The sequence below is a fragment of the Amyelois transitella genome, chromosome 23 (genome assembly GCF_032362555.1).
Source record: "Amyelois transitella isolate CPQ chromosome 23, ilAmyTran1.1, whole genome shotgun sequence".
Classification (NCBI taxonomy): domain Eukaryota; kingdom Metazoa; phylum Arthropoda; class Insecta; order Lepidoptera; family Pyralidae; genus Amyelois; species Amyelois transitella.
In genome coordinates, this window is record NC_083526.1 from 5,182,135 (window position 1) to 5,192,328 (window position 10,194).

Genomic DNA, 10,194 nt, shown 5'->3' on the forward strand with positions numbered 1-10,194 from the left:
CAAAATCCACGATCCTAAATACCTACGTAATATCACCCCGTCCGGCGGAAAAGCGACGCGTAAGATTCAGAGATCAACGACACAATTCAATAAGCTGAGCTGACAATTATGTACAGAAATAAATTCAAACAAAATGAATGTGGGAAATTAAATACTTCGCAGAATATTTTTCAACGACGCTCGGAGCGATTGGCACAGATCCTGCGTCGGAGAATGTGATCCGCAGAGTGAAGGCACGCTTACAAAGGATAGCGCTTTATCCCACCCGGTCGTGTAGGAATGAGACAGAGATAAAGTGTCAACACTCTACTGTCCAGTACTATTGTCGCAACAATTTTAATTCCTGTTTTCATCTATTTAGTTTAATTACGTCTAAACAAAACATCCAATCGAAATTTCATCTTCCAGAAGTTATTATTTTTTAATGATCTTCAATTTGGTACAAAATTCAAATTTTAAATCCTTATAGTTTGAGATAAATAATCGAAATCTAGACTTGTGTTCCTGAATTTTTTTTGATCGAGGATTTTTGTTCCAATCGTGTTTTCATCTTCCACAAATATAATTGAATATATTTACTTTCATATCCAAAAATATTGTAACGATGCATGTTATATTTTATGAGAAAAAACCAAGTGAAAATGACCCAAAATCTATGATGTATCGCCTTAATAGTATTACATCCCGTTAACTAAACTAAGGCTTATTATTTGTATAGGTACGTAATCTGCATCGTTTTTGTTCTCAGTCACTACACGAAACTTACGATTTCATTTATTAGGTACCATTTCATATAAATCGTTTCTTTATACATTTATACATTCGTAACTTAATCCTACTAATATTATAAATGCGAAAGTTTGTGAGTATGTCAGGATGTCAGTATGGATGTTTGTTACTGTTTCAAGCAAAACTACTGAACCGATTACGATGAAATTTGGTATGTAGATGGCTGAAGACCCAGAATAACATAGGCTACTTTGTATCCCGGAGTTCTCGCGGGAATGATAGGGTTTCCATGCGGACGAAGTCGCGGGCGGCCTCTAGTATAAAATAATTAGGGATTATCATACCTATGTAGTTTGTTAAAAAACGTGCCTTGCCTAATCCTGGATCCTAGTGAAAGACGCATCACTGCCTCCTCTCCAGAGAGGTGAGGATGTAACTTAAGCCAAGATCAAGAGGATATATTTTTAAATAATAATATTTTGTGCCGTGTGGTTCCCGGCACCAATACAAAAAAAGAATAGGACCACTCCATCTCTTTCCCATGGATGTCGTAAAAGGCGACTGAGGGATAGGCTTATAAAATTGCGATCCTTTTTTTTTAGGCGATGGCCTAGCAACCCTGTCACTATTTAGATCTCAATTCCATCATTAAGCCGAGCAGCTGAACGTGGCCATTCAGTCTTTTCCGGCCTGTTGGCTCTGTCTACCCCGTAAGGGATATATACGTGACTATATGTATTTATGTATGTATAATATTTCAGAGGAAAAAAAAGAGTTTTTATTAAAATAAACAATTTATTTAATTAACCTGTAAGTCAGAAGAATTACTTCTTTATATAGCATAATTACACTGAATGTGTTAAACATTGTTTAAACTTAACTGAGTATGAATTTTTAAATACATTAAAATTTACTTTTTTTTATATAAATAATGAACTATTACTTTAAGACTAATCTTGATTAATAATCCAATAAGTGTAGCGTTTTCTTATGCGCGCTTTTACGGTTTACATCATGAGGAAACCTTTACATTAAGACAACTTGTTTTGTAACCATGATAGATCCAATAAGGGTTAGGTTTATTTGCAAACGTGGCTGAGAACAGATGGGGAAGTAGCTTCGTGTAAAAACCTAACTCACCCAGTTCAGGATCCATGGTCAACAGCTTACCCTGGACTCTTCTCCAAAGTGGAGAGAATGAATGAAGAAAGAACAAGATTATACAAAAGTGGATTAGTATGTTTTGGTCTTGATAATGTTTTAATTAATATTATTTGGACTATCCCCTATCGCCTCCTTGTAAGACACTCTGGGCTTGGGCTACGGTAGCCACAGCTGGGCCGGCGCTGATGATGGAGTCACGCACCCTTTGACCAGCACCCTCCTATAACAAAACATTATAGATAGATAGATAGACTCTTTATTGCACCATAAGAAAAAGAAAAACCGAAAAAAAAAATTGCATTATGCTGAGATTACATGTATTTATCCTTTATTAAATAGACGGAACTAACAGTCACCATTCGGATGGGTAAATGATGGAGTTGGGAGACTTACAAACAAATCCTACCATTGGAATAATAATTATCAACCTCCTGCCGCCAAAACATGACCCGCGCGACGCCGTTTTTATCGCGCGGCAAACTGCCGCTGTTTCGCTTTTTATTATAGCGTGAAACGGGATAGCAATAGTTTTTCTAAATATAGCCTAAAGAGGTGCCCGAGTTACATTATATGACCACGATCCTCGGTTAACTCTTGATATTTCATTAAGCGATCTCCTGTGACCTCAGCAACCTTTTCAGGGGAATTTAATCCATATACGTGGGGCAAGAAGGATGATAATAGTAATTTCCTATTACCTTATAAATGCGTAAGTTTGAAAGGATGTGTGTGTGTTTGTTACTCTTTCACACAAAAAATTTCGAGACGAATTTTCTTTAAACTTTGAACTAACATAGACAATAATAATAACTATTAATAAGTTAAAATATAAAGAGATTGAAGGCGTACGAAGACGAGAACTACAGTTAATATATTATAACTTATAGTTAACTTACAATTGACTTCCCAAGACGCTTCCAAAAATCTGGCCTAGCCGTCGTTGGTGAAAAGACCATAGCGAATATAGCAAAAAGGAAGACAATATTCAACATCTTCATGGTTAAGAATTTCAAGAACTAAGTCTTACTCGTAATGGAACGCGAAATTTAAATGATGCGATCCCGACAATATTTCTGCCTTATAAATAATTCGAAAACAAATTTATTTTGCCATTAAATTTTTTGTAAGGTCCAACTTGAATCGTTTGTTTATAGTTTTAAGGTTCCGTTTCATTAAGCAGTTGCATGTTAAGTAAGTACTTATGTGTGTAAACTTGGTAAACTCCCGTTTTCCTACATATTGTAAGTCAAAATTAAAATAAACCTTTGTTAAGATTTGTTTCTTTACATACCTTTTGTTTCAATTATTATAATTTTCGTCGTATAAAATAGATATTTGTTTTTGATTGACTACTGACAAGAATTTGACCTTGATAGTCTTGTGGTAGAAAAACCTTTATTTGCTAACTGCTTTTTGTAACAGTCAATAAACTGAAAGGCTTATAAAATTTGTTGTTTTTTATGCGATGAGCCAGAAACCTGTCAGAAGCTCTGAACCCCAGCCGGTTAATGGCCTTTGCGCCTTGAGTCTATTGGCTATCTACTCCGTAGGTGAAAAAGACGTGACTTGTGTATGTAGGTATATGACATTCTAAACATTTTTTTTTCTTACTACTAAGTACCTAAGATAATACATAAGAGAATATGACATCTCAACGCACAACACAGCCCAAATACTGAATCCACAGGTTTGAAATATGGTATGAAGGTTTCGTATGTGGTCTAGGGGTACTAGGGGTAGGGACTAAGAGAGGATTTTCCGAAATTCCCACGGGAATGGAATGTTTTTTCGTTATCGCGGGTGGAGCCACGGGAGTATTCCAATCGACCATAACAAAACCATTATCTGACCGCCAAGATGACGTATCAATCGATTATCTGAAAAAAAAAACAAATCCCTACTCCTTTGTTCCTCGGGTCTCGGGGATTAACTACGGACCATATGTTAGGACTTTCCAGCCAGACGTCCAGACCAGTTATCGTCCAACACTTGCCAAACCATTTTCAACCTTACAGCAAAGCAATACAGTTGAAAGCAATGAGCAAAATGTTGCAGAGATAATATTGTTGTAGTTATAAATCGACCATATATAATACGGGCGTTGTCAAACAATATCATTCGATTCCAGTGCATCGAAGTTCACGTTTGAATTTAGAATTCCAATTTAGAAATTTGAATTTTGAAAATGAATTTCGCTAAGATTTTGTTTTTCGTTTTCGCTTGCGTTTTGGCTCTGACAACGGTGTCGGGCGCTCCCAGTCCAAAATGGAAGTTGTTCAAAAAACTAGTAAGTTTTTTTTTCTTACTTTACGTTTTATATTCGTCTTTGCTAACTTTTGGTTTACGTAACAATATATGGACGGTTCCTAATCATTAAATTGAATTGACCTAATTATTTCCCTACACTGATCCGAATTCATTTCATTCGTCAGTTAATTTTAGTGTTTCATTTCAACTATTTTTATTTAATTGCATTACTAAATATTAATCTTTGTAATATTTTAAAAGTTTATTAGTCTAAAATAAAACTAAATTTTTGTATAGTTTTATTCTTATTTTATTTTTTAAAGCTGCTATTTTTCTCAAAAAACATATAATTATTTAAACTTGTCTAAGTATACATAATTAACTGCCAGTCACCTGCTCTACAACGAACTTTTTTTAAATTTTTCAGGAAAAAGTCGGCAGAAACATTCGGGATGGAGTCATCAAGGCTGGACCGGCCGTGTCTGTAGTGGGAGAAGCTGCAACCATATACAAGGGAGGGAAATGAAAATACATGAATCTAGATCCAAATTTTTATACTAACCTCGTACCTTAAGTTATTTATTACCTCATTTAATTTTAGATCTTTAAAACCTACTCATTATTTGTTGTAAATATTCTATGCCATAATAAAGTAATATAAAAAAATAATTTAATTTAATTGATATTCATTTATTCAACGTTTATTGTATAGGTGACTAGAGGACCTTCCGTTGAAATTCTTAAAAAATACTTAGAAATTACTTTGTCATTAGCAAATCTGCAAGCCATCCCAAACAAATCGAATCAATGAATTTCACTGTGAAACTCTTTTCATTTTATACATACCTAATACAAAATTCTCTCTCGCGATTATTGTAAAAGTCAATTAAGGGCTTTCGCTTTCTTATAAACTTTAGAGTCTTCCTTTACGAGACGGGCTAGTGTCTTCATTGTAATCTCAATTTCAACACGCGACTTACTTGATCATGAGTTTTTACCTCAATGTGTACCTCGTAAAGAAGATTTCTCTTTACATACATACATACATAAAATCACGCCTCTTTCCCGGAGGGGTAGGCAGAGACTACAATCACCACTTGCCACGATCTCTGCATACTTCCTTCGCTTCATCCACATTCATAACTCTCTTCTCTTCAAGAAAATTTTATTTTTCCAGTTCTAAACAAATCCCAATCCTGTCTCCACAAATTTCTGTCATGCTCATAATTTTGCAATCCGTTAGAAACATTTCGATGTCAACCCACCCACCCCCTTCGTCGTCCTAGGCCTACGCCCCTCCGGGACCCACTCAGTCACCGTTCAGATAAATTTAAAAACGGGCCCTGTGCGAGTAGGACTCACGCATGAAGGGTTCCGTTTCATCATGACGTGTGTAATTTAAATAGGTTTTTTTTTATATTCACGTTTCTAGCTGTTTATTAAAATCGACCAAAAAGTTGCCTTATAATTATGTTTATTGTTATTTAATTATTAATTTTGAAAGGTAATAAGTATATACTTATGATGTGGGTTAAAATTTTAAGTGTTAACCTGTTACCGATATTAATATTTAGCAAAAAAAAAAAAACAAAAAGCACTTTTATTAAAGACCATATTAACTTTCTTTCAAATATAATTCATCGTATACACAACGTAACATAATTTGTAAAAATTTTATCTCTTTAGCTATTACGGTTTATGAGTTATAAGCCTGGTGACAAACAGACGAACGGACAGACAACGAAGATTTAGTATAAGGGTCCTTTTTTACCTTTATGATACGCAGCCCTAAAACTGAAGATATTTTTGGCCCAAATAAAGTTTGATTACATACATACATACATATGGTCACGTCTATAACCCTTGCGGAGTAGACAGAGCCAACAGTCTTGAAAAGACTGAATAGCCACGTTCAGCTATTTGGCTCAACGGTGTTAGTGCAGATCAACCTGTGCACGTAAAAAAAAACACGTATGTTCTTAATAAATAAAAGTTAACCAATATCATTCGTCCTAACTTTACTTTCTAATTAAATATAATAATAAGTTTCGTAAAAAGAGAACCACCTCCATTAAATATCCTCCTTTTTGTAGTCGGTTAATTTTCTAAAGTCTTCTCCTAAGTGTTAGAAATACTTTCCTGAAAACTTCATCAAAATCGCTTCAGTATTTACTGTACTTACAATTACATACATACTTACACATCCATACATACAGGTCAAACTGAGAATCACCTTTTTCTTTTGAAGGTAGTTAAAGCGGTCAAAAACGACTCGCAAACTATCTTATTATAAACTAACAAAACAACAGATAAGAAAACTTGACCACAACCAAATCCTGACCGAATGTATTCTGTTTACAAAGAAGATTAATAATATAGAAACAAAAACAGACAAAGAAATCATTGCGTAGGTATAGAAAATATGAGTATTAATCAAAAATAGGAAAACATTTCTAAATTACTGTGACAAGTTCGCTAGAATAGCTATTTATAGGAATAAAGGCATGACAAATACATTTTGATAAAAAAAGGTTTAAAATTAAAACTGGCCAGTTATAATTGTTATTTTTTTCTTGTGTTTTCTTAGGTATAATCTAGATTTTTACGTCTTCATCAATAGTTCTTCATCTAAGGTACCTAAAATATGAAAATAAAATATTCTGTTGCTTTTAAATTAGGCCAAATGAGAAACGGACTTTTTTCTATGTTATCTCTTGCATCTTTTTCTAATCACAACAGTATAGTAGAGACAAACTAACTTCGGAAAAATTTCAAAATATTTGTACCTGTCTGAAGCTTAAGTTTCTCCAGTTTTTAATGGGTGTAACAAACTAATAAAAAAGGTATAGTCATAAGATCTAACACTAAATTAGCGTACAGATACTAGGACAAATTATCAAATGCATAATATGGGCACCTACAGCTATAACAAATCTAAATAATCGACTTCTAACATTTATAGGTATTTAAAATGTGAGAATCGTAATTTTGCCGACAAACTTCTGAGCAGTTTGGCAATATAAAATCTAAATCTACTTTGGTTTTGGGAACTAAATAAATAAACATAAAATAAAAAAAAAATGACAATTCTAAAAATCGGAACCGGAAGAGAACCTCTGTCAAAAATCTAGTTGATATATAATGTAGACACTAAAAATAAACAAATAAAATTAAAAAAAAATATTAATCATTTATTAAGAGATTCATAATTATTTACATTAACCTAAATAATTAAACATAGGAATAAATTAAATAATCATTAACTATAATGGCAACATGTCAAATAAATCCAAGAAATTTCTTTTATACATATTATCACTTTCCAATGGCCGCTGCCTGTCCCACCACGGCCACAGCTGGGCCCGCTTTGATAACGCCATCACGGACGTTTCTGCCTACTTTTTCCTGAAAAAAAAATAAAAGATTTTAAGTTTTATACAGGTATTCCTTTAATTGCGAGGAAGTTGTTTTTAAAATAACATTCAACGCTATATTTTTAAATCATACATTTATTACCCAAACATATTTTTCATATGTACCTATAATGAAATGATATCAGATTATACTTTACTTACATTCTGTTTTTCTTTACTCTTAAAATAACTTATAATGTTTAAAATAATTTACTACTCCGCCTCTTATTAAAAAAATTGACTTCAAATTATTTTCTTCAAAAACATCTGTTTACATAATTTCAAGTAGGTACAGGTTTGTAAAGTAATAATTAACATTTAAAAATAAAAACTTGGTACAAATTGAAAAAAAAAATTACACCTGGTATTTATGTACTCTAATTTTTTTTATAGAATAAAACTAAAAATAAATACTTACAAGTTTTTTGAACACCTTCCATTTTGGACTGGGAGCGCCTTGTACTGCTGTCAAAGCCAAAACGCAAGCGAACACAAAGAACAAAATCATAGCGAAATTCATTTTTGAAATTTAAATTTCAAAATGTATTCGAAATTCAAATGTAACCTCCAATATACTGGAAACCGAATGATGTTGCACTGAGCAATCCTCTCATTTTATATACAAAATTCATAACAGCTATTATCAGTCTCAAAGCGTTTGTTTTTATTGCAGGATCTTATTCGTTTGAGATAAGGTTGATATTAGTTCAACAAATGTGATCGGTTTTAACTGAACGTATGGGAAGTCCCTAGCGAACGGTACGTAGTTAATCCCCGGGGAGCAGTGTAACAAAACCATTACAATAATAATTAACCAAGATTTTTCACGTCATATCGTCTTTGTTTGAAAATGGAACTATGATGCATTTTAAGCATTAACTTCCTCAAATCTTGTATTTGTCTGTTATAAAAAAAAATATCCCCTCTGAACCAAAAGGTCCCGTAATACATCCTCGGTCGGGTCATGATGGAAAAAGAACTTTTTGTGATTGGGATGGGCCTTGGATGGATAGGATCTATTTATCATAAAATATTGTAACTATCGTTGACTCAATCTGTGTGATTTGACACTTTTACATACTTTTATATATTTTTTAGGTCAAAAGTACCCGAAATCGCCGAGCTTGCATGAAGAGAGTTATGAATGGGAATGAAGCGACGGAAGTATTCATAGATCGTGACAAGTGGAAAGAGGTAGTCTCTGCCTACCCCTCCGGGAAAGAGGCATGATTTTATGTATGTATGTATCTATTTTTTTAATATTGATGACGTTACATCTAAACTGCGTTAGGTTCTATCTTTTATATTATAGACCTATTTGGCGTAGTGGTACTCGCATCTGAACCGCTAGTCACGGGTTCGATTCCTGCTTGGGACGTGATGGAAAATATCAATTTGTAATTGTACTGTGTATTGGACGTTTATCTGTATAAGTATTTAAGTTACTTTTTGTCCTTAAGTCGCCTCCTGTAACAAGTAACGTAGACCATTTCTTCCTCATGGTCTACACATTTTGTATTATATTACAAATGTTAAAATAGTTTAGTTAATATTATAGTTACTTTTTTAAGGCAAAGGGCTAGCAACCTGTCACAATTTGAATCTCAACTCTATCATTAAGCCATACAACTGAATGTGGCGTCTCTTCAAGACTGTCGGCTCTGTCTGCCCGTAAGTGATATAGACGTGACCATATGTGTACATACATACAGTCACGTCTATATCCCTTGCGGGGTAGACAGAGCCAAAAGTCTTGTAAAGACTGATAGGCCACGTTCAGCTATTTGGCTTTAAGATCTCGAATCGAGATTCAAATAGTGACAGGTTGCTAGCCCATCGCCTAAAAAAGAATCCCAAGTATGTAAGCCCATCCCTTAGTCGCCTTTTACGACATCCATGGGAAAGAGATGGAGTGGTCCCATTCTTTTTTGTATTGGTGCCGGGAACCACACGGCACCATATGTATGTATGCATGTAAAAATAGTTATGCTACTCATGTAGCTACTGAATCTTAATAAACTGTCCGTTGTTAACACTCTGGTCTCTCAAATCCCTCTTAGGAATTATACCTCTGGATTTATTCCTCCCAAGAGGTAAGTTTGGTATAATTATAACGAGGTCATTGCCCTACTGCATTATAATGTGAAGTTCATATTGAACGAGCTCAAAGCATGCCAGTTGTCTAAGAAGGTTGGAAAATGAAATGGAATCATTTACTGAGAGGTCAATAATAAATTTAATACCATTTATAATTAATTTGAAAAATTACTAATTAATTAAAATTATTAATTATTAATTATTAATTATTTGGGAAAGGTCGGAGTGGGAAGACCTAGACGAACGTATCTTGATCAAATTAAGGACGTCCTGGTAAAGGGTCAGGTCAAAAGTACCCGAAACCGCCGAGCTTGTATGCAGAGAGTTATGAATGTGGACGAAGCGAAAGAAGTATGCAGAGATCGTGGCAAGTGGAAAGAGGTAGTCTCTGCCTACCCCTCCGGGAAAGAGGCGTGATTTTATGTATGTATGTATGTATGTATGTATAATTAATTTTTACATCTTTTTGTTCTTTATGTTTTCTTTTGAATATTAAAACCTACTATAAAATGTATAGTGTACGGTAGGCAAAGTACTTTAAAAA

General features: G+C 33.9%; 1 protein-coding gene and 1 long non-coding RNA gene across 2 annotated transcripts; one reads left to right on the forward strand and one right to left on the reverse strand.

Moving 5' to 3' along the window:
- Positions 1-1,511: 1,511 nt before the first annotated feature.
- On the reverse strand, positions 1,512-8,135 carry LOC106130664 (uncharacterized). The gene is made up of 4 exons (XM_060950907.1): positions 7,972-8,135; positions 7,460-7,545; positions 4,550-4,637; positions 1,512-2,113 (listed from the first exon to the last, which is right to left on the reverse strand). The coding sequence occupies exons 1-4, from the start codon at positions 8,071-8,073 to the stop codon at positions 2,009-2,011; spliced, it is 381 nt and encodes a 126-aa protein (XP_060806890.1). The 5' UTR covers positions 8,074-8,135; the 3' UTR covers positions 1,512-2,008.
- On the forward strand, positions 4,041-4,814 carry LOC132903267 (uncharacterized). Its single transcript, XR_009657362.1, has 2 exons — positions 4,041-4,180; positions 4,568-4,814. It is a non-coding gene; the product is annotated as an uncharacterized LOC132903267 (long non-coding RNA).
- Positions 8,136-10,194: the final 2,059 nt, after the last annotated feature.